The sequence below is a fragment of the Gallus gallus genome, chromosome 14 (assembly GCF_016699485.2).
Source record: "Gallus gallus isolate bGalGal1 chromosome 14, bGalGal1.mat.broiler.GRCg7b, whole genome shotgun sequence".
Classification (NCBI taxonomy): domain Eukaryota; kingdom Metazoa; phylum Chordata; class Aves; order Galliformes; family Phasianidae; genus Gallus; species Gallus gallus.
The window spans coordinates 13,630,576-13,654,134 of record NC_052545.1 but is presented as its reverse complement, the minus strand read 5'-3'; the positions used below and the strand labels follow the sequence as shown (position 1 = coordinate 13,654,134).

Sequence of the window (23,559 nt, the reverse complement as noted above, 5' to 3'; positions counted from 1 at the left end):
CAGGGTGTGGTGTTTTCATTGAAAGTCTTGAAGCTCGTTTAGCGGTTGCTCTGTTTCTCGTGGTAACAACAGCTCAGTAGATTACATCCGCTGATCCCATCTTGTAAAGCCTCTGTTTTACAGTCTGGTTTTCCCCTCTCCTGGCAGGAAGACGCACTCCAACCTCTTGCTGGTTATACCTTGATCTTTTCCACCCTTAGTCAAAGCTCCAGCATCAGTTGAGTGCTCTCCTACCTCTGCCCACTTACACCAGTTATCATAAGCCAGTTCCTCAGGGAACGGAGGCTTTGTTTGGATCTCACGTTTTCGTAACTAGTTGGGTGACTCTGCTCGTCATCCTGCCGACTCCACCAAAAATGACAATTGCATTTCTCTTGGTTCTGTTTCGCAGCAACTTAAGAGGTATTGATCGTTTTAAAGATATTGATAATTTTTGCCTCAAAGGCTAACATTTTAACAGCACTTAATCACTAACCGATTTGGAGGTCAGTCACGCGATTTAGTGAACTCTCTGCTGATTAAGCAGAGACCCAATGACAGATTCAGAGATGACAAGATTGGCACTCACTGACAGGATCCCCTACATCTAGTAAAACAACACCCACGCTTGTGCAACAAATGTGTATAATTAAAAGGCATAAATAAGTAGTAAATAAATACGCAGCAGCTCCCTTCCCTGGATGGTGAAATCTTCCGGTACTTAGCACCAGCGGCACAAACCCCAGCACTTGCTGGACTCGCAAATTCCACAGTACCCCCTTGGCCACCATCCAGTACAGATGCGCTAGGCTGTCAGGAGACGAGTGACTCCGCGATTGTTCTTGGGCAATGGGATGAGAAGCAGGAGTCAGATCCAAGAAGGGATTGCCCTCACGCTCCAAGCCCCTGCCCCTTGCTACCCACGGCAAGCAGGGGCGGGGCAAGGGAAGGGGTGTACTGGTTGTACTGGCTCTCCAGCAAGCACCGAGAGGCCTGAGAGAAGGGGGAGCAAGTGGGAGCTGGGGGTCGCAGCTTGACGCTGCGGTTGACGCAGGCATTGTCCAAGGAATCAGAACACCAGCCCTTCCACATGAGCCCAACGCAGAGTTTTGCCAAGGGGGGAGGCAGGAAGAAGTTTCAGCTTCAGCCTTGTGGGTTGGCGTCTTTCTGTGCCCAAAGAAGTGCTCTGTGCCCTCGATGCTGAAGGCAGCCACCCAGGGCTGGGGAATGGCTGCACGGCCCCTGAACTCTGACCAGCAGGGAAATCGGGAGAACAGAATGCCGTCACTGCTGATTTGTACCAGTTTGACTCTGCTTTAAGACTCACTGCAAAGTTTCAGAAAAAGCGTCCCCTCAGAATAAGAAAGAAAAGGAACAGGGTTGGTTTTAATTGGTGGTCGTTGTTGTTTGCTCTAAAATATACAGACTACGGTGTTACACTGTCAGTGATGTCAGACAGTTCCAGAAGGAGCTCATCCACATCCTTCTCAGCATCCACATCACTTTCTCCTTCCAGTTCTTCTCCTGTCATTTCCATCAGTAGCTTCTCAAGGTCTTCGTCGTCGTCGTCGTCTTCAGAGACGAGTGCTTTCCCCGCCTCTGTGCAGCTCAGCTGCTGCGTCTCATCTGCTGCTTGCGAGTACTGGGATGGTGAGCTCGAGACCTCCGGCTGTGCCACGGAGTCTGCCTGCCTTCCTGGAAGCAGCAGTTCCAGGCTTCGGAGGACAAGGAAGAGAACAATCAGTACGTGACATCTCTAACTGGAGAAGCGCTTTCAGCAAACCAGCTGGGAGATGTGTAGTTAAGCCCCCCTGCGCCTCTCACTCGCATAGGGATGGCGATTCAGTTAACCCCAGGGCTGCCTTTAGCGTGCAAGATAGCAGCAGGTACGTTTTCCATCGTGGGAATTTATCTGTACAGATGGAGCTGTTTGAGTCCAGAACACAGGGGGGCCAGGTTTTGTAGCAGAGACGCATTGGCACCCTCATTACTTTGACTGTAAATATGTCAAGAAGTCATCCTCTGCAGTAACCTGTTTACCGACTGAGGCACTTTTCCCCGTGACTTACTCAGCAGAGATTTTGAGTAAGCAATTGAAATGACTTCAGATGACCTCTTCCTTTGTTGGATTATGCCATGACACGTCTCAAACACCCCATTCTTCCCCTGATGGGAAAGAACTTATGTCTAAATGGAAAAGGGGCACTGGTGAAGAAAGAGTGGTGGTCATCACCTGCTTGGAAGTTTTGTGACCTCAGCGCTGACCAAGGTGTATTCGGGCGGGGCTGAAGCAAGAATCGCCTAGGAAGAAAGAAGGCAGTGTGTACGAAGCACAGGTCAAAGACTCCTAAGTAACTTCTTTTCCCCGAGAAGTCGTGGATGCCCCATCCCTGGAGGCGTTCAAGGCCAGGCTGGATGGGTTTCCAGGCACTTGGATCTCGTGGCTGGCAACCCTGCCCACAGCAGGACAGATGGAACACGAGATGATCTCTGAGGACTCCTCCCCCCTTCCCTCAGCGCTGCTGAGCCTGAACCCAAATACGGAACCACGGTGCTCCCGAAGGAAGCATTCTCTTGAAGGTTACAAGTGACCTTGGGTGTTTTTCACAGCGCAGCATCCACGGACAAAATCAAGTTACAAGTGACCTTGGGTGTTTTTCACAGCGCAGCATCCACGGACAAAATCTTTCACACTACAGAGCAATCTCCGAATCGTAGAATCGGAGTGGAGTAATACATCATCATTGCTCTACATCTGATCAAAATGGATAGTTTCCACAAGTACCCTGTGAGACATCTGCTGCCTTCAAAGGAAACAGGAGACCTGCAGGACATTTGACATTTCTACCTTTTCTTCAAGAGCAATGGGAACCTTCCATATCCACTACTGCTTTTGCCACTGTTCTTACCATGGGTAGTTTCCTCTCTGGGGGCTCATCCGTGCCCTCAGCAGCAGATGGATGCATCCTTGCTGCTTTTCTTTTGCGTCTCTGCATTGGGGGGAAGGTGGTTTTCCAATCAATACGCCTCACGGCCACCTTGCGTCCACCTAGAGTAAAAGGAAGAGAGAGCTGAGACAGTCCTGCTGTGCCTCAAGAGAGATCCACGTTCTCTTATCATTCCCGCAAGCCTTCCTCGAAGTTAAATACGTTTGACCAGCGGAATTACATTGCCACGTGCAGGATTCTCAGCAATGTTTTCCACACGGTCGTCTCTGTCTGCCAACAACGCATACAAAGGAACCAAGAAACCCAATAGCTACACTCAGTAATAATCCAGGGCAAGGAAAACTCTGACACAGAACAATCCTAAGTGGCAGCATTAGAAATCAATTAGAAATCAGCTAGAAATAGCATCATAGAAAATCTATGAAAAATCGTAGAAATCATAGAAAATCAATAGAAAATCTACGTAGAAAGACAGTGCATCAAACCCAGATGCCTGTTTAGTATCCCTACCTCTCCTTGGTGCTTTCTCAAGCTCTGTCTGGTTCCCCAGACTTTCTGCAAGGCCGCTCTTTGGAGGAAGGCCACTCGCGTCAGCTTCTGGCAGACAGAAAACAAGAAATAGTTGAAGAGCATCTCTTTGGAGGAAGGTTTCAGCACAGTCAACCACAAACTTCAAATTTTCAAGCACGGTTTCTTACATTTGCCTTTCCGCTGCTCAAATGTTGTGCCGTTTCTACAGTCGACACAGACCTGCAAGGCATCTTCCTGTCTCCAGAAAAAACCCACCACCATTCTGACAGCCAAAACACAAACTAATATTTCTCTTAGCGTGGCTCTTCCCTGCACCCCCCAGTGAATGGCTACCTGACATCCTGCACCCGCTCAGAAGTCATATTCAAGATTAAGTCTTTCACGCTTCGTGCCATCAGAAACTCACTTTGGCTTGGTGGTACGGCCAGTCCGTTCCCACCGCGTTCCTTCAGGTGAAGAAAAGCGCAGTGGGCTTTCTGGCAGCCTCCTGGTTGATTCTCCCAATAGCACGGAATCTCACTGCGCCTCTTCTGAGGAGAGAAAGAAAGGAAACAGGTCACGGAAACAGGCACACGAGGTTTGCAAAGAGAGGCAGCGTTCCAGGTCGTGCCAGAGATGGGGCCGTCACGGTGCTGAAACATCACCTATCACTAAAGGAAACGCCTGGGAGCGCATTCACAACACCTGCATGAGCTGTAACCGCTCGGCACATTTCGCTTTCTCGGCCTTCAGGTAGAGGAGACAGGCGCTCTCAGTTCAGGGGGTTAAACCAATACACCTGCTGCAAAATGCTCCCGTTATTCGGGAGAAACGCTGCCTTCAGGTGCCGTGGTCAAGTCCACCAGAAATGATCGGGCAGAGCCTTAGCTCTTGACCATCATTTCTCGCCCCACCCTTCGCTACTCCAAGCAGCCAGAGCAAAGTTGTCTGAAGAAATCCAGGACAGACAAGGCCTGGTAGACCGCAAGCAAGCCCCGCTGGCAGGAGGGCAGTGCCCGCTCTTTCCTCCCACCCTGCTCCAGCAGGTTGAGGAGGCTGAGCAATGCCGTCTTTTTGCACCTGTCTTTGGCACCTAGCGCAAACATCTCTCGCTAAGATATTCCTAAGGCATTGAATTCTCTTCCCCCGGCCTCCTCCCAGCCCCCTCTAGAAACAGAAACCCGTGAGATTTTCACAGCAAACCTATCTAGCCTGCACAAGTGCATTCCGCCCACCTGCAGCAATGAAAAGCGGTTTTGCGGACTAAGTTGGAGAACACGTCTTTAGGCAAACACTCACATCAATTCTCATGTGCCTGAACTTGCAGTTGCTGCTGAAACAGCAACCCGCCATCCACAGTCGGCAGACTCGTTCACCTCCCAGAGCCGCTGCACAGTGGCGGAAGGGACAGCTGTCTCCCTGCACGCAAAAGGAAACCACACAGGAAAATAGGAGTACAGCCTGAAACGTGCCCATGCTATCAGCCCAGGTTGTTAGCAGCGAGCGCAGAATCCCACCGCTTGTGAAGGTAACACGTCACCCGTAGGTCTCCCCCCGCTCCAGCCCTTTCTCTTACAAACGAGGAAAAGGAAGAAAATCCAGGCAAAAGAAACCCACCCATACCTTAGTGCAGGTTGAGTAGAAGTAGAAGTAGCAGTCGTCTCCTTGCCGACTCATGGGGAAATTCTTAGAGCAAGTTGGGCTTCTCTCCAAAGGAATTCCCCGCTCTTGGAAAGAGACGGCTGCACTCTTGCACTGCTTGGATCCGCAAAGTGTCCTCTCGGACAGGAGCCCTACAGAGAGTATCAACGAGGGAAGAAGAATGAGGAACAAGCATGTTCCCAGCTTTCTTTTTATGCAATTTAGACTCTCGAGGAGGGCAGCATCTCGCAAGGAGCTGGTTGCAAGAACGGTGCCAGCTCTACATCCAACTTGTGTGTAACCGCCACGGCTTCTCCCAGCAAGTACTGTCCTCCGTCTCATCAACAGTTATATACCTCGAAGCACACAGTTTGTGTTCCTGTCATGAAAAAGACCCCCTTCATCACCTACTCTTGCTGCAGCTGCAAGGGATGCACTGGTACGACTCACACGTTTGACAAACCTACAGCTGTGGCTTACCCAGGCCCAGCTGCAGGCCTTCTCCCTTCCAGCTAACACACCAGCCCGATGGCTGAGCAACACCGTCGGCGAGAGCGGGCAGCACCCGTCAGCCACCACCACTCTCACTGCCAGCCGGGACGAGGGCTGACGCAGCGTGTCCACGCTCCTGAGCAGCGCTCACGGCTGTGGCGCTCACTGCTGGCCCCAAACACAGTGCTTGTGAGGTCACCGTGCTTGTGATGTCACCAGGTAGTCCATGCCCCCAGCTGAGCACCTGGCTCTCCACCATGACTTCAGCGGGGTTTTGTGTAACACATGGGCAGCCTGGTCTAGCATCAGATGTGGAGGTTGGCGGCCCTGCCTGCGGCAGGGAGATCGGAGCCTGATGATCCTTGGGGTCCCTTCCAACCCAAGCTATCCTACGATTCTATGATAGGATTCTCTGATATGCTGGATACGGCACAGCCAGCGATCCGTGGGTCAGTAAAGCACAAGTGGCACTCCGTGAAGTCTGTGCTCTTCTTCCTTTGGCGTGTCTGAAATGAAGGCTGGGGCCCAGCAGCAATTTTGCAGGGGTGTAGTGGCAATGCTCGGTCACAGCTTGAAGCGGTGATTGAGCACCTGGTGGGAAGGCAGGGCCAACAGCAGGGGAGCTCAGGTGCATGCCAAACCCTTCCCAGACCTCATGGAAGGGGTGGCAGTGGAGGCAAGGGTGTCTGACTGGAGATCCCTGCCTGCCCGAGGCCTTCCAAGGGTCGGCAGCTTTCTTCCTTTCTTTCTGCGTCCACAGCTGCTGCACTTGGGCTTATCCTCACTTGCTGCAGCCTAGGACTTTGCCACCCCACTCTTATCCCTGTGCTTTCCGTTGCACTGTACCATTGCACAGGGGAGTGACGACAGTTCGCCATCCTCACCGAAACGTGCGACAGAATCTCACAAAGAATCAGTTTCCCCTGGAAACAGCCATTTGGAAGGGCCTCGTTTGAGCTGGGAACTCCTCCCCAACCTAGCTTTCCTGCTGAGACTCCTTCCAGCAACCACCCAGCACCAAGCCCAGCTCACCTCTTTGGCCCGCTCACTCCAGGCTGTGCCCAGGTCACACACACGCCACAGCGGTGCTTCTGACGGGCTCTCAAAGGATGATCCCTTGCAAGGAACGCTCAGAGCTCAGTCTCTGCGTGCAGCACGCTCACCAGAGCACCAGCTCTGCTCCCCAGCTGAGGGCCAAACCCTCCCACCCCAGCAACGATTGTGACCTCAGCACGGATCCGCAGCACTTCTGCACTTGCAGAAAGGAGGGAATAACAAGCCAGAAGTGGCTGCTGACAGACCCAGAGATGAGTCCTTTTTCCGTTTCCTTTATTGTTTTCCCTGCCTTTTCTGTCCTATTAAACTGTCTTGATCTCAACACGTGAGTTTTGCCTTCCTCTGGCTTTTCTGCCCCGTTCCGCTGTGAGAGAACAGCTGTGCAGTGCTGGGCTGCCTGCTGGGTTAAACCACAGCAGCTCTTCGCCCTGGTCCGGTTCTGCAGCAGTGAGGAGGAGACGCTTCTGCTCTTTTCTCTGCACCTCCCCCCCCACCCCCCCAGCAGAGGGCTGACGATCCTTGAGGTCTTTTCCAGCCTAATCAAATCCGCGACAAAACCAGTGGGATAGCTGGCCTTGTTTTGGTGAAACTAATGCACGGGCCTGCTTCGATGGCGGTGAAGGGAGATGTCAGGGTGTTCGTTCTCAGGGTGTTTGTCAGAGCTTCATGGAATTTGACCCTCCTCGTGCTTCATCCTTGAAAACGGTTGTTCACAGCGCAGTGTATACAGCTTTGGGCTGTGTGTGTGTGTGTGTGTGTGAAAAAGCGATGATGTGAATAAGGGGTGATTGTGAAGGGAGGGGCATTTCTCTCTGGTAAGAGAGGTCCGAGACACGATCAGATGTTTGAGTTGAGTTGAAGATCTGATGGCAACCCCACGCAATCCACGTGAAACCCTGCGGGTAACGGAGCTGCAAAGGTGACATGAAAACGGAGCCAGAAACAGACCAAAGCTGCTGGTTTCGTTTTGAATCTTGAAACCTATGTTCAAATTCCTTCGTGCCACTTAGAAAAGCGGGAGGGAACCCGTGCACCTGAGCCCTTTGGCTGCAGGAGCAGTAAGACAGACGTTGTGTAGATGTTGTGCTAAGGGACACGGTTTGTTTGGTGGGGAAATGTTGATGGCTGGACAGCTGGACCGGATGAGCTTGGAGATCTTTGCCAACCTTGGAAGGTTCCCGTTGCTGATTAGGCCACAGCGAGCCCCTTTGGAAAACGGCGTCTGTGGAACGCGAGGAAAATGTCCTTGCCCGTTTGTTTTTTGAGGCCAAAGATCATTTGGAAAGCATCCTCTGCTGAGCGCAAGGCTTCTCGGGAGGCGAAATCACGGCCGCAGAAGAGGCCGCCACGGCAACAGCGCCCCTCTCGTCAGGGGGAGGCGGGAAGGCCTCTCGCTCCGCACGCATGCGCCGTAGCCGCCGCGCTCCTCAACCGCCACCCGCCCCGCTCGGAATTGGCATCCTCGTCGTCCGATCGCGGCCCGCGGGGCGGGGACGGCCCCACCTCCCGTCATCCTCCCGGCCAATCACGCGGCCCGCTGTGTTTAAAAAGGAGTGCGCGCGGCCGCTCGGCGTCGCTGAGAGGATGTGGGCGTGCGGCGGAGTTGCGGCCTGAGCTCGGCTGGGGCGGCCTCGGCCTCGGCCTCGGCCTCGCGCTCCTTCCCTGAGCCGCGCCGAGGGGGCGCGGCCTCGTGCGGCGGTCGGAGCCCCCTGGATCCGGGTGCGGCGGTCGCTGCGTGCGCTCGGTCCGCGAGGAGCGCCGCAATGAAGGCGGGCGGTGAGTGCGGGCCGCGCGGCTGTCCTTCCGTCCTTCCGTCCTTGGGCTCCGCGCGGGTCCCTCTGAGAGGGCTCTGCGGGCGGCCCGGGACACGCGGCGGGGCGGGCAGCTCGGATGGGATGGCGGCGGGGCGGGGGGGTCGGAGCGGGGCGGGGCGGCGCGGGGCGGCGGTTGGCCCCGGGCCGCGGCGGGCGGAGATGCGGCAGTGCCCGCTCCGGAAGGCTGCCGTGAGGAAGAACGCGACGGAGCGGTGCTGGCCGCCTGCGAACGGTGCGATCCCTCCCTGAGCGCTCCGCTTTCGCTGTGGGAGCGGCGGCTGAGCGCTGCGTCGCGGCCCGGCGCCTCTCGCCCTGCCGAGGCCGTGGTTCGTCCTCGTCCTCTGCTTCGTCCCTGCTTCGGCTCCTGGTTTGGATTCCTGCTGCTCGGTTGCCGACTTGCAGCGGGGGGTTCCTCGGGGGGCTCCCGAGTGCAGGCAGAGCTCGGCTGCTCGCGGCAGCCCTGTGCCGTCCCAGCGGATGGCCGGAGGGGCTTTGGGCCCCTTTTCTGTCTTGTGCCGGCATGACTCGTGTGTTCTTCCTGGCTTCGCCTCGTCTCCTCGGTCGTTTGCGTCTCTTGGCTGCCGTGCTGAGGGTAAGCTCTCCAGCAGGAAGGCTGGTGCAGGCAGCGCCCCGGTCTGTGAGCGCTGCGAGGTGAGGAAGCTGGCTGTGAGGGGAGCGGTCTTCCAGGAGCAGCTCCCGCGGAGAGGTGGGCTTTGGCCTCGGGCGGCTTCGTGGGCCTTAGCTTCCTCATCTCTGCGGTCGGTCGCGTTTCGGGGCCTGTTACGAATGGATGAGGAGACGTTGGAGCGTGGGGGAGGTACGTGAAGTTGCAGCAGGGACAGTTGAGCTAACCGCAGCCCAGTGCTGGGGTCGGGGCACGGATGTGCTCTGTGACGGGTGTGCGCCATCCCTTCTGGGCACCTTGCTTTAACTGGCTGAACGCAACGAGTCGCTTCTTTGTGGTTTGGTCCTGCAGCGTTCTGTGCTGCGTGCTGAGTTGCTCTGGTTGATGCGCTTGAAGAAGCGTTCTACTGAATTCAACACGCGCTCTAGGTGCGCCTTTTTCCTCTTAGTGTTCTGTGGCTAACCGAGGTGTTGTGTTTTTGTTTTCCAGTGGTTTGCTGCTGCTGTTGCAGATGTTTCTCTTTCCCTTCCAAGCGAAGGACAAGGAGACGGCCCGGTGTCCTGCCGTTGCGAAGTGTGCCCGAGGATGCTGTGCTTGGTGTTGTGGAAGGCCTTCCTGCTGAGGAGCTCCTCTGGCTCGGAGCGGTGAGTGCCGGCCCCTCCTGCAGTGCGCTGCCTTATTTCTGCCCCTGGGAGCCAGAAGTGCAGGCGGGAATGCCTGCGTCCGAGGAGACGTGAGGAGAGCCAAGAGCTACGTGCAGTAGACGGATATTTGCTGGCCTAACAATTAGATTTCTCGCTACTGCAACCTCCAGGCCTCGCAGCAGTGTTTGTGTGTGTTTTGTGTCAAGCTTCTCTGGGAATTGTCCTTCTGGCTCGCGGTGACTGGCAGAGTGAATTTGGTTTGGCATCTCTTGCTGTAGTGATGGTTAGGCAGGAAAAGAGCGGTGCTTAATTAGTTACCTATCTAAAATTAGGTCGTGTTGGTCCCGTTCTGTTAGTAATTCTTACTTGGTGCTCCCCCTCGTACCTTGCAGGTGCGCTCCCGTCTTAAATACCTCGTGGATGGTCACGCTGCTGTTTGGGCATGGGCACGTTTTGAAGACGTATGGCCTGCTGCAAAACCTCTGGAGGTGCTTGCAAGGTGAGCTTTAAGCATCAGCATTCCTTTGAAGTTGTAGAGGAGGGCATTTCATGCTACACGTGCGACTCCTCTGGGTCTTTGCTGCAAGTGGGGCATCTGGCTGTCCTTATTTGTGGAAGTCTTTGCGTCGCGTGACGAGGGTAGCTGACCCTGTGTCTATGCGGCGGCAAATAAGGACTGCTGTTTTGTTAATTGGAGCAGGGCCTACGGCGTGCATGGAAGTTATTTCTCTAAGGGCACTGCTGTTCCTTGTTTGACGGTAGCGCGTGAACTGGCTGACATCTGTTTCTGGTGCTTCCGTATGAACCAGCAAGTGTGTTGAAAGCCCACAGTTCTAAGTGTCGGTTGTTTTGCTCAACCCGCTCTAGTGAAAAATGAGTAAGCGTCAATATTGAAGCACGTGCAGCTTGAAGGGGTTGTTATGAGTCTGCTTAAAAAGGGAGGAGAATGTCTTTTTATCCCTCTGATTTGAAGGAGATGGCTTGACTTAAATATCGAAGCGTAGGCCCTTACTGACAGCAGACGTGTCCCCTGCGGATAAGAAAGAAAAGGAGCAGGGTTGGTTTTCCTTGGTGGCTGTTGTTTGTTCTGAAATAGACAATCAGTCTGTGCTGTTGCACTGTCAGTGATCTCAGACGGTTCCAGAAAGGGCTCATCCACATCGGTCTCAGCTTCCACTTCAATTTCTCCTTCCAGTTCTCCTCCGGGGATTTCCATCACCAACTTCTCCAGGTCTTCCTCTTCAGAGGCGAGTGCTTTCCCCGCCTCTGTGCGGCTCAGCTGCTGCGTCTCATCTGCTGCTTGTGAGCACTGGAATGGTGGGCTTGAGACCTCCGGCTGTGCTTCCAGGAAGCAGTTCCAGACTTGGGGAAAACAAGGAAGAGAACAATTAGTGTGTGACGTTTCTAGCTGGAGATGTGCTTTCAGCAAACCAGCTGTGAGATGAGTAGGTAAGCCCTCCTGCACCTCACACTCGCATGGGGACGGCGATTCAGTTAACCCCAGGGCTGCCTTTAGCGTGCGAGATAGCAGCAGGTCCGTTTTGCATCGTGGGAATTTATCTGTACAGATGGAGCAGTTTGAGTCTAGAAAACGGGGGGCCAGTTCTGTAGCAGAGACGCATTGCCTCCACAGTCATTACTTTGACTGTAAGTACGTCAAGAAGTCAGCCTCTGCAGTAACCCGTTTACTGACTGGGTTACTTTTCCCCGTGACTTTACAACATCTGCATTCTTTTTGACCTTACACTTGGCAAGCCTGCAGGCCCAATAAATACTGAAAACGTAATATCTTTTCTACGGAATCTTTAGGGATGGGTCACGGGGAGAACGTGACCCCCTCCCTGCCCCCTAGATAAAATGCTTGCAGGGCAGATCCCAGGCTTTCTGGGATCTCCCTATTACCAATTAGCAACTTTCATTGAAAAATGGGGTCCCCTGCGCGGTATGGGGGATATCTCCCCATTCCGCACGGCGGAATATTGTCAAGGTCTAGATAAAGACATACTAGTTACAAAAGAGCGGCAGTTAGCTGCTTCTACGGTGGCGTGGCCACTGCTGAATGCCCTATACCAAGCTGAAATGAGTGCCGATGCTTTAGAAAGCGAAAGCTAGCTATTGAAAAACCGTATTGAGAAATTAGAATAGGTACTTGGCTTTTTTCCCCGTTAATACACTAACTCTGCATCTCCCAGTAGGCCAGGTCTGTAATATGTCAGTAGGTGATGACCGCACTTCTGAAACAGCGCTCCTGGTTGAGCAGGGAAATAAAAATTCTAAATCAGGTTTGGAGGTTCCACTTGTGACAGATTCCCTAGAACTCTGTCCTGTTATAACCCCAAAACCAAAGAAGATACAAGATAGACCGGCAGGGGTGCCCCCTGATCAGTGGCCCCCTGTCCAAACACATTTACGTGTAACAGCCAGGCCGTACACACCCACAGAATTAATGGACATGGTACAAGGGTTCTGGCAGAAGCCGAAGGAAAGCGTACCAACCTGGTTACTCAGACTATGGGATTCAGGGGCAGAAAGCCTCATGGTCGATGGGCCAGAGATATCTCAATTGGCCACCACCTGCCCTTAGGCAAAGATTGTATGCAGGCATCCAATATACTAAGGAGAATCGTTCTGTAATTGACTGGCTAATGGCAGCATGCCGTTTGGGGTATGGCCAAACAAATCAGCTATACCATTAAATACAGGATTGCGGTCCTCCGTGGAGGACCTTCAAAATCACGTTTGTGAACTGGGCGTAAGAGAAGCGAGGACTTTGCTTCCAAAGGAGGGCTCATTTGAAAGTCCAGCTAGGGTGAGATTTTTGGCAGGTATGAGAGACTTGCCCTTGCCATCTATACGGGACCCTAGTTTCTGTATGCAACCCCCTGGTGGCCTCAGTGCCTGTGGTCCAGCAGGCTGCCCAATTAGTGGCCAACCTGAGGGAGACAGAGCACCAGCGGAGCAGGCGCAATATTCGAGCAGTAGAGGAAGCAGAGCTCCTTCCAGTAATTCAAACTAAGAAGCCAGTTATACGGGATCCTCAGCTGGGGCCCCTAAGGGTCTCGCGAAAGCAGATGTTTAATGATCTGATCCAGGCTGGGGTGCAATCGGCAGAAATTGATTGCCAGCCCAATCGCGTCCTGTGGAGACAGCTGAAGGATAATCAGAAATTTCAGAATTGCCCCCAGAAAAAAACGAGGGTGAGAGTTACTGACAGAGTACCACCACCAACGTGGAACCTAGGGGATTTCGTAGTCCCTAATAGAAAGGAGAAGCCCCCTCAGGTGTCTCGCGCCTCAATGCCCGAGGCACCAGAAACAAAAGATTTAACCGTAGCGCAGTTCATGGCGTGACAAGGGATGTTAGTCCCCCTAGGGCCTCCGGAAGGGACTGGTGGCCCCATGTGGAATTGATGATTTTCTGGTCCTGAAAGTATATTCGGAGATAGATACGGCCCTAGTTGATACAGGGGCGGAAACCTTGATAATCTATGGAGATCCAGCTAAATTGGATGGCGATACTAACAATCGAGGGCAAGGAGAAATCTGACCCAGAACAATCCTAAGTGGCAGCATTACTTTTCTGAGACACCGTAACAAGCTCCTTGTGCTCACCCTTTAATTCTTTTCTTGCAGGGCTATTCCTTTGCTTTTCCCTCCTTCTGTGATGGCTTGCGTTTTCGCGCAGCCAGGCCATGGGAGGAAGTTGGGATGTCAGCTGCAGAGAACGGTCCCAGGAAAGAACTTGCATCTGGAAAGCACGCGTGTGAGGAGCTCCTTACCTGGACCCTTCCCTCCCACCCGGTGTTCTCTTGTCAGGGTCCCTGTGTTTGTAGCAGTCAGCACGGAGATGGCTCGTGACGTTGTAAGGCCATGGTGATGTAACCCTAAAAATGTGCTGCGATGACCAAAACGTGGCCGTGTTGGGTGAGGGAAGGCTATGGCCTGAGAGTTGCCCTACTTGTCAGCAGAGGGGATTCTGCGGGGCTCCATTTAGGTCTGGTTCTCTTTAATGGTTTCACTGTAGATTCTAATAAAGATCTAATGAAGTTGTGTGAAGTGAATTTGTGGATGATGCTAAGCTGGGAGGAGTGTTGGGTCCCCTGAGGGTAGAGAGGCCTTGCAGTGAGATCTGGCCAAATTTGAGGGTGGTCGCCACCTGCATGAAGAAGAGTGAGTGCTGAGTTCTGCAGCTGGGATGGGGCGGCCCTGGCTGCGTGGACGGGGTGAGGGGCTGGAGAGGGGCCCTGCAAAAAGGGATCTGGGTGTTCTGGTTGGTGGTGGCAACTGGAATCTGAGCCAGCAGAAGGGCCAACTGTACCCTGAGATGTGTCAGGCCCAGCCCTGCTAGGTGAGGGAAGCGGACGGACCGGGCCGTTGTGTTTGGGCGGTCCCTTGTGGAGCCGGGGCTTGGACTCAATAATCCCTGTGGGTCCCTTCCAGCTCCGGATATTGCCTGATTCTGTGGTTGTTGTAGCTGTGTGGAGGAGTACGTAAGCACTGTGTCCCACTGCCTCTGACTTGTTTTCAAGTGCGGGCTTGCTTTCTTTCGTTCTCCTTACCTTGGGTCCCTTCTCTGTGGCAGTCTCTTGGAAAGCGTTGCTTCTCTTTGTGCCAGCCGGACCGCAATCTGAAAAGCTGCCTTCTCATTCAGGTGTAAGCTGTCGTTCAGGACGGACTGAAGAGATGGCCCTAAATGAGAGAACACGGAAAACCTGCATGAGATGAGGATGTAGCAGTGCCTGGCTGGTTCAGAAACCCTGCGGCAGATACCCAAGTGATCTACCTGGGTTAGACGTCCCCCTCTGCTTTGCAAAGAGCTGGGAGCTCACAAGTGAGCAGAGCTCGCCACCTGTTGGTCCTACTTTTGTCGCAGTCAGCTGTGTCTTCTCGTTCGTAACACTGCCTTCACACTCTGACGCGGCTCCTCTCTGACAGCAGTGAGCAGAAGGGGCTCCAACACAGCTCCGCTGCCCTCAGTGCTGGAGAGGAGGCAGAGGTGCCTCCAAGCGATGAATGTGCTCCACCCAAGCACAGCAGAGGAGAATACGGTTCTGCCCCAAAGCCCAGTGTGCCCCCAGGCCCTGCCACCTCCATGGGGACCAGTGGGGGTGGCCCTGAGGGTACAAAACCCACATCCCATTGGTGGGAGCCACTCCCTTGGCTGCTACAGAACGGGGTAGCTTTGGAGGAGGCTCAACGGGGGGCTGGGGACTGGCCCTTAAAAGGGCACCAGGACCCCAAAAGCACCTGGCTCCATCCCCAGCTACTTTCTGTTTCCCCTGCTCAAATGCGCTCCCCAGAGACAGTCACTTTCAACTTCTCCAGGGCTGCAGCCGTAATAATGGTGTAAACTGGCCATGGGGATGGCGTCCAATGGAGTTGTTTCTTAGTGTGGTTCTGTGCGCCGCCCCAAGGCCCTGTGGCTTCAGCGATGGATCGGACTGCGAGGCGGGGGGGAGGGACTCGTGCAGATGCAAATGGCTATGTTTGTCGGAGCGATAATTGCCTGGATCACCGCAACTATTACCAGCCCGTTCTTCAGGAGATACATTTTCCAATCGGAGCTATGTCAGGCAGAACTTGGAGATTGCCTCGGTGCCGTTTCAACACGTGATCCCAGGGTGTGGTGTTTTCAGTTGAAACTCTTGAAGCTCGTTTAGCGGTTGCTCTGTTTCTCGTGGTAACAACAGCTCAGTAGATTACATCCGCTGATCCCATCTTGTAAAGCCTCTGTTTTACAGTCTGGTTTTCCCCTCTCCTGGCAGGAAGACGCACTCCAACCTCTTGCTGGTTATACCTTGATCTTTTCCACCCTTAGTCAAAGCTCCAGCATCAGTTGAGTGCTCTCCTACCTCTGCCCACTTACACCAGTTATCATAAGCCAGTTCCTCAGGGAACGGAGGCTTTGTTTGGATCTCACGTTTTCGTAACTGTTGGGTGACTCTGCTCGTCATCCTGCCGACTCCACCAAAAATGACAATTGCATTTCTCTTGGTTCTGTTTCGCAGCAACTTAAGAGGTATTGATCGTTTTAAAGATATTGATAATTTTTGCCTCAAAGGCTAACATTTTAACAGCACTTAATCACTAACCGATTTGGAGGTCAGTCACGCGATTTAGTGAACTCTCTGCTGATTAAGCAGAGACCCAATGACAGATTCAGAGATGACAAGATTGGCACTCACTGACAGGATCCCCTACATCTGTGTACAGGTTCTCACAGACACACACAGATAAAGAGGAAGATGTGGATCTAGTAAAACAACACCCACGCTTGTGCAACAAATGTGTATAGTTAAAAGGCATAAATAAGTAGTAAATAAATACGCAGCAGCTCCCTTCCCTGGATGGTGAAATCTTCCGGTACTTAGCACCAGCGGCACAAACCCCAGCACTTGCTGGACTCGCAAATTCCACAGTACCCCCTTGGCCACCATCCAGTACAGATGCGCTAGGCTGTCAGGAGACGAGTGACTCCGCGATTGTTCTTGGGCAATGGGATGAGAAGCAGGAGTCAGATCCAAGAAGGGATTGCCCTCACGCTCCAAGCCCCTGCCCCTTGCTACCCACGGCAAGCAGGGGCGGGGCAAGGGAAGGGGTGTACTGGTTGTACTGGCTCTCCAGCAAGCACCGAGAGGCCTGAGAGAAGGGGGAGCAAGTGGGAGCTGGGGGTCGCAGCTTGACGCTGCGGTTGACGCAGGCATTGTCCAAGGAATCAGAACACCAGCCCTTCCACATGAGCCCAACGCAGAGTTTTGCCAAGGGGGGAGGCAGGAAGAAGTTTCAGCTTCAGCCTTGCGGGTGGGCGTCTTTCTGTGCCCAAAGAAGTGCTCTGTGCCCTCGATGCTGAAGGCAGCCACCCAGGGCTGGGGAATGGCTGCACGGCCCCTGAACTCTGACCAGCAGGGAAATCGGGAGAACAGAATGCCGTCACTGCTGATTTGTACCAGTTTGACTCTGCTTTAAGACTCACTGCAAAGTTTCAGAAAAAGCGTCCCCTCAGAATAAGAAAGAAAAGGAACAGGGTTGGTTTTAATTGGTGGTCGTTGTTGTTTGCTCTAAAATATACAATCAGACTACGGTGTTACACTGTCAATGATGTCAGACAGTTCCAGAAGGAGCTCATCCACATCCTTCTCAGCATCCACATCAGTTTCTCCTTCCAGTTCTTCTCCTGTCATTTCCATCAGTAGCTTCTCAAGGTCTTCGTCGTCGTCGTCGTCGTCTTCAGAGACGAGTGCTTTCCCCGCCTCTGTGCAGCTCAGCTGCTGCGTCTCATCTGCTGCTTGCGAGTACTGGGATGGTGAGCTCGAGACCTCCGGCTGTGCCACGGAGTCTGCCTGCCTTCCTGGAAGCAGCAGTTCCAGGCTTCGGAGGACAAGGAAGAGAACAATCAGTACGTGACATCTCTAACTGGAGAAGCGCTTTCAGCAAACCAGCTGGGAGATGTGTAGTTAAGCCCCCCTGCGCCTCTCACTCGCATAGGGATGGCGATTCAGTTAACCCCAGGGCTGCCTTTAGCGTGCAAGATAGCAGCAGGTACGTTTTCCATCGTGGGAATTTATCTGTACAGATGGAGCTGTTTGAGTCCAGAACACAGGGGGGCCAGGTTTTGTAGCAGAGACGCATTGGCACCCTCATTACTTTGACTGTAAATATGTCAAGAAGTCATCCTCTGCAGTAACCTGTTTACCGACTGAGGCACTTTTCCCCGTGACTTACTCAGCAGAGATTTTGAGTAAGCAATTGAAATGACTTCAGATGACCTCTTCCTTTGTTGGATTATGCCATGACACGTCTCAAACACCCCATTCTTCCCCTGATGGGAAAGAACTTATGTCTAAATGGAAAAGGGGCACCGGTGAAGAAAGAGTGGTGGTCATCACCTGCTTGGAAGTTTTATGACCTCAGCGCTGACCAAGGTGTATTCGGGCGGGGCTGAAGCAAGAATCGCCTAGGAAGAAAGAAGGCAGTGTGTACGAAGCACAGGTCAAAGACTCCTAAGTAACTTCTTTTCCCCGAGAAGTCGTGGATGCCCCATCCCTGGAGGCGTTCAAGGCCAGGCTGGATGGGTTTCCAGGCACTTGGATCTCGTGGCTGGCAACCCTGCCCACAGCAGGACAGATGGAACACGAGATGATCTCTGAGGACTCCTCCCCCCTTCCCTCAGCAGCTGCTGAGCCTGAACCCAAATACGGAACCACGGTGCTCCCGAAGGAAGCATTCTCTTGAAGGTTACAAGTGACCTTGGGTGTTTTTCACAGCGCAGCATCCACGGACAAAATCAAGTTACAAGTGACCTTGGGTGTTTTTCACAGCGCAGCATCCACGGACAAAAATCTTTCACACCACAGAGCAATCTCCGAATCGTAGAATCGGAGTGGAGTAATACATCATCATTGCTCTACATCTGATCAAAATGGATAGTTTCCACAAGTACCCTGTGAGACATCTGCTGCCTTCAAAGGAAACAGGAGACCTGCAGGACATTTGACATTTCTACCTTTTCTTCAAGAGCAATGGGAACCTTCCATATCCACTACTGCTTTTGCCACTGTTCTTACCATGGGTAGTTTCCTCTCTGGGGGCTCATCCGTGCCCTCAGCAGCAGATGGATGCATCCTTGCTGCTTTTCTTTTGCGTCTCTGCATTGGGGGGAAGGTGGTTTTCCAATCAATACGCCTCACGGCCACCTTGCGTCCACCTAGAGTAAAAGGAAGAGAGAGCTGAGACAGTCCTGCTGTGCCTCAAGAGAGATCCACGTTCTCTTATCATTCCCGCAAGCCTTCCTCGAAGTTAAATACGTTTGACCAGCGGAATTACATTGCCACGTGCAGGATTCTCAGCAATGTTTTCCACACGGTCGTCTCTGTCTGCCAACAACGCATACAAAGGAACCAAGAAACCCAATAGCTACACTCAGTAATAATCCAGGGCAAGGAAAACTCTGACACAGAACAATCCTAAGTGGCAGCATTAGAAATCAATTAGAAATCAGCTAGAAATAGCATCATAGAAAATCTATGAAAAATCGTAGAAATCATAGAAAATCAATAGAAAATCTACGTAGAAAGACAGTGCATCAAACCCAGATGCCTGTTTAGTATCCCTACCTCTCCTTGGTGCTTTCTCAAGCTCTGTCTGGTTCCCCAGACTTTCTGCAAGGCCGCTCTTTGGAGGAAGGCCACTCGCGTCAGCTTCTGGCAGACAGAAAACAAGAAATAGTTGAAGAGCATCTCTTTGGAGGAAGGTTTCAGCACAGTCAACCACAAACTTCAAATTTTCAAGCACGGTTTCTTACATTTGCCTTTCCGCTGCTCAAATGTTGTGCCGTTTCTACAGTCGACACAGACCTGCAAGGCATCTTCCTGTCTCCAGAAAAAACCCACCACCATTCTGACAGCCAAAACACAAACTAATATTTCTCTTAGCGTGGCTCTTCCCTGCACCCCCCAGTGAATGGCTACCTGACATCCTGCACCCGCTCAGAAGTCATATTCAAGATTAAGTCTTTCACGCTTCGTGCCATCAGAAACTCACTTTGGCTTGGTGGTACGGCCAGTCCGTTCCCACCGCGTTCCTTCAGGTGAAGAAAAGCGCAGTGGGCTTTCTGGCAGCCTCCTGGTTGATTCTCCCAATAGCACGGAATCTCACTGCGCCTCTTCTGAGGAGAGAAAGAAAGGAAACAGGTCACGGAAACAGGCACACGAGGTTTGCAAAGAGAGGCAGCGTTCCAGGTCGTGCCAGAGATGGGGCCGTCACGGTGCTGAAACATCACCTATCACTAAAGGAAACGCCTGGGAGCGCATTCACAACACCTGCATGAGCTGTAACCGCTCGGCACATTTCGCTTTCTCGGCCTTCAGGTAGAGGAGACAGGCGCTCTCAGTTCAGGGGGTTAAACCAATACACCTGCTGCAAAATGCTCCCGTTATTCGGGAGAAACGCTGCCTTCAGGTGCCGTGGTCAAGTCCACCAGAAATGATCGGGCAGAGCCTTAGCTCTTGACCATCATTTCTCGCCCCACCCTTCGCTACTCCAAGCAGCCAGAGCACAGTTGTCTGAAGAAATCCAGGACAGACAAGGCCTGGTAGACCGCAAGCAAGCCCCGCTGGCAGGAGGGCAGTGCCCGCTCTTTCCTCCCACCCTGCTCCAGCAGGTTGAGGAGGCTGAGCAATGCCGTCTTTTTGCACCTGTCTTTGGCACCTAGCGCAAACATCTCTCGCTAAGATATTCCTAAGGCATTGAATTCTCTTCCCCCGGCCTCCTCCCAGCCCCCTCTAGAAACAGAAACCCGTGAGATTTTCACAGCAAACCTATCTAGCCTGCACAAGTGCATTCCGCCCACCTGCAGCAATGAAAAGCGGTTTTGCGGACTAAGTTGGAGAACACGTCTTTAGGCAAACACTCACATCAATTCTCATGTGCCTGAACTTGCAGTTGCTGCTGAAACAGCAACCCGCCATCCACAGTCGGCAGACTCGTTCACCTCCCAGAGCCGCTGCACAGTGGCGGAAGGGACAGCTGTCTCCCTGCACGCAAAAGGAAACCACACAGGAAAATAGGAGTACAGCCTGAAACGTGCCCATGCTATCAGCCCAGGTTGTTAGCAGCGAGCGCAGAATCCCACCGCTTGTGAAGGTAACACGTCACCCGTAGGTCTCCCCCCGCTCCAGCCCTTTCTCTTACAAACGAGGAAAAGGAAGAAAATCCAGGCAAAAGAAACCCACCCATACCTTAGTGCAGGTTGAGTAGAAGTAGAAGTAGCAGTCGTCTCCTTGCCGACTCATGGGGAAATTCTTAGAGCAAGTTGGGCTTCTCTCCAAAGGAATTCCCCGCTCTTGGAAAGAGACGGCTGCACTCTTGGACTGCTTGGATCCGCAAAGTGTCCTCTCGGACAGGAGCCCTACAGAGAGTATCAACGAGGGAAGAAGAATGAGGAACAAGCATGTTCCCAGCTTTCTTTTTATGCAATTTAGACTCTCGAGGAGGGCAGCATCTCGCAAGGAGCTGGTTGCAAGAACTGTGCCAGCTCTACATCCAACTTGTGTGTAACCGCCACGGCTTCTCCCAGCAAGTACTGTCCTCCGTCTCATCAACAGTTATATACCTCGAAGCACACAGTTTGTGTTCCTGTCATGAAAAAGACCCCCTTCATCACCTACTCTTGCTGCAGCTGCAAGGGATGCACTGGTACGACTCACACGTTTGACAAACCTACAGCTGTGGCTTACCCAGGCCCAGCTGCAGGCCTTCTCCCTTCCAGCTAACACACCAGCCCGATGGCTGAGCAACACCGTCGGCGAGAGCGGGCAGCACCCGTCAGCCACCACCACTCTCACTGCCAGCCGGGACGAGGGCTGACGCAGCGTGTCCACGCTCCTGAGCAGCGCTCACGGCTGTGGCGCTCACTGCTGGCCCCAAACACAGTGCTTGTGAGGTCACCGTGCTTGTGATGTCACCAGGTAGTCCATGCCCCCAGCTGAGCACCTGGCTCTCCACCATGACTTCAGCGGGGTTTTGTGTAACACATGGGCAGCCTGGTCTAGCATCAGATGTGGAGGTTGGCGGCCCTGCCTGCGGCAGGGAGATCGGAGCCTGATGATCCTTGGGGTCCCTTCCAACCCAAGCTATCCTACGATTCTATGATAGGATTCTCTGATATGCTGGATACGGCACAGCCAGCGATCCGTGGGTCAGTAAAGCACAAGTGGCACTCCGTGAAGTCTGCGCTCTTCTTCCTTTGGCATGTCTGAAATGAAGGCTGGGGCCCAGCAGCAATTTTACAGGGGTGTAGTGGCAATGCTCGGTCACAGCTTGAAGCGGTGATTGAGCACCTGGTGGGAAGGCAGGGCCAACGCAGGGGAGCTCAGGTGCATGCAAACTCTTCCCAGACCTCATGGAAGGGGTGGCAGTGGAGGCGAGGGTGTCTGACTGGAGATCCCTGCCTGCCCGAGGCCTTCCAAGGGTCGGCAGCTTTCTTCCTTTCTTTCTGCGTCCACAGCTGCTGCACTTGGGCTTATCCTCACTTGCTGCAGCCTAGGACTTTGCCACCCCACTCTTATCCCTGTGCTTTCCGTTGCACTGTACCATTGCACAGGGGAGTGACGACAGTTCGCCATCCTCACCGAAACGTGCGACAGAATCTCACAAAGAATCAGTTTCCCCTGGAAACAGCCATTTGGAAGGGCCTCGTTTGAGCTGGGAACTCCTCCCCAACCTAGCTTTCCTGCTGAGACTCCTTCCAGCAACCACCCAGCACCAAGCCCAGCTCACCTCTTTGGCCCGCTCACTCCAGGCTGTGCCCAGGTCACACACACGCCACAGCGGTGCTTCTGACGGGCTCTCAAAGGATGATCCCTTGCAAGGAACGCTCAGAGCTCAGTCTCTGCGTGCAGCACGCTCACCAGAGCACCAGCTCTGCTCCCCAGCTGAGGGCCAAACCCTCCCACCCCAGCAACGATTGTGACCTCAGCACGGATCCGCAGCACTTCTGCACTTGCAGAAAGGAGGGAATAACAAGCCAGAAGTGGCTGCTGACAGACCCAGAGATGAGTCCTTTTCCCGTTTCCTTTATTGTTTTCCCTGCCTTTTCTGTCCTATTAAACTGTCTTGATCTCAACACGTGAGTTTTGCCTTCCTCTGGCTTTTCTGCCCCGTTCCGCTGTGAGAGAACAGCTGTGCAGTGCTGGGCTGCCTGCTGGGTTAAACCACAGCAGCTCTTCGCCCTGGTCCGGTTCTGCAGCAGTGAGGAGGAGACGCTTCTGCTCTTTTCTCTGCACCTCCCCCCCCACCCCCCCAGCAGAGGGCTGACGATCCTTGAGGTCTTTTCCAGCCTAATCAAATCCGCGACAAAACCAGTGGGATAGCTGGCCTTGTTTTGGTGAAACTAATGCACGGGCCTGCTTCGATGGCGGTGAAGGGAGATGTCAGGGTGTTCGTTCTCAGGGTGTTTGTCAGAGCTTCATGGAATTTGACCCTCCTCGTGCTTCATCCTTGAAAACGGTTGTTCACAGCGCAGTGTATACAGCTTTGGGCTGTGTGTGTGTGTGTGTGTGAAAAAGCGATGATGTGAATAAGGGGTGATTGTGAAGGGAGGGGCATTTCTCTCTGGTAAGAGAGGTCCGAGACACGATCAGATGTTTGAGTTGAGTTGAAGATCTGATGGCAACCCCACGCAATCCACGTGAAACCCTGCGGGTAACGGAGCTGCAAAGGTGACATGAAAACGGAGCCAGAAACAGACCAAAGCTGCTGGTTTCGTTTTGAATCTTGAAACCTATGTTCAAATTCCTTCGTGCCACTTAGAAAAGCGGGAGGGAACCCGTGCACCTGAGCCCTTTGGCTGCAGGAGCAGTAAGACAGACGTTGTGTAGATGTTGTGCTAAGGGACACGGTTTGTTTGGTGGGGAAATGTTGATGGCTGGACAGCTGGACCGGATGAGCTTGAGATCTTTGCCAACCTTGGAAGGTTCCCGTTGCTGATTAGGCCACAGCGAGCCCCTTTGGAAAACGGCGTCTGTGGAACGCGAGGAAAATGTCCTTGCCCGTTTGTTTTTTGAGGCCAAAGATCATTTGGAAAGCATCCTCTGCTGAGCGCAAGGCTTCTCGGGAGGCGAAATCACGGCCGCAGAAGAGGCCGCCACGGCAACAGCGCCCCTCTCGTCAGGGGGAGGCGGGAAGGCCTCTCGCTCCGCACGCATGCGCCGTAGCCGCCGCGCTCCTCAACCGCCACCCGCCCCGCTCGGAATTGGCATCCTCGTCGTCCGATCGCGGCCCGCGGGGCGGGGACGGCCCCACCTCCCGTCATCCTCCCGGCCAATCACGCGGCCCGCTGTGTTTAAAAAGGAG

At 53.4% G+C, this 23,559-nt stretch overlaps 3 protein-coding genes across 8 annotated transcripts; 1 reads left to right on the top strand and 2 right to left on the bottom strand.

Annotated features, from left to right (window-relative positions):
• Window positions 1-1,340: 1,340 nt before the first annotated feature.
• Window positions 1,341-7,989, bottom strand: LOC121106809 (zinc finger CCCH domain-containing protein 11A-like). Of its 3 annotated transcripts, none has more exons than XM_040647761.2 (8): window positions 6,603-7,989; window positions 5,061-5,230; window positions 4,737-4,856; window positions 3,865-3,988; window positions 3,438-3,524; window positions 2,889-3,028; window positions 2,213-2,280; window positions 1,341-1,694 (listed from the first exon to the last, which is right to left on the bottom strand). In XM_040647761.2, exons 2-8 carry the CDS (start codon window positions 5,112-5,114, stop codon window positions 1,406-1,408), a joined length of 882 nt encoding a protein of 293 aa, XP_040503695.1. In that variant the 5' UTR covers window positions 5,115-5,230; window positions 6,603-7,989; the 3' UTR covers window positions 1,341-1,405. The 3 variants fall into 3 exon arrangements, with proteins under 3 accessions (XP_040503695.1, XP_040503696.1, XP_040503694.1); XM_040647762.1 differs by lacking the exon at window positions 6,603-7,989 and adding an exon at window positions 5,559-6,177; XM_040647760.1 differs by lacking the exon at window positions 6,603-7,989 and having other exon boundaries at window positions 4,737-5,182.
• A 209-nt stretch (window positions 7,990-8,198) lies between these two features.
• Window positions 8,199-13,769, top strand: LOC121106810 (cyclin-F-like). Its single transcript, XM_040647766.2, has 5 exons — window positions 8,199-8,402; window positions 9,555-9,709; window positions 10,102-10,208; window positions 10,905-11,158; window positions 13,342-13,769. Exons 1-4 carry the CDS (start codon window positions 8,390-8,392, stop codon window positions 11,152-11,154), a joined length of 525 nt encoding a protein of 174 aa, XP_040503700.1. The 5' UTR covers window positions 8,199-8,389; the 3' UTR covers window positions 11,155-11,158; window positions 13,342-13,769.
• On the bottom strand, window positions 10,933-23,141 carry LOC107054654 (zinc finger CCCH domain-containing protein 11A-like). Of its 4 annotated transcripts, none has more exons than XM_040647754.2 (8): window positions 20,943-23,141; window positions 20,445-20,614; window positions 20,121-20,240; window positions 19,249-19,372; window positions 18,822-18,908; window positions 18,273-18,412; window positions 17,595-17,662; window positions 15,892-17,076 (listed from the first exon to the last, which is right to left on the bottom strand). In XM_040647754.2, the coding sequence occupies exons 2-8, from the start codon at window positions 20,496-20,498 to the stop codon at window positions 16,785-16,787; spliced, it is 885 nt and encodes a 294-aa protein (XP_040503688.1). In that variant the 5' UTR covers window positions 20,499-20,614; window positions 20,943-23,141; the 3' UTR covers window positions 15,892-16,784. The 4 variants fall into 4 exon arrangements, with proteins under 4 accessions (XP_040503689.1, XP_040503688.1, XP_015150227.3 ...); XM_015294741.4 differs by having other exon boundaries at window positions 21,985-23,141; XM_015294739.4 differs by having other exon boundaries at window positions 20,445-23,141.
• Window positions 23,142-23,559: the final 418 nt, after the last annotated feature.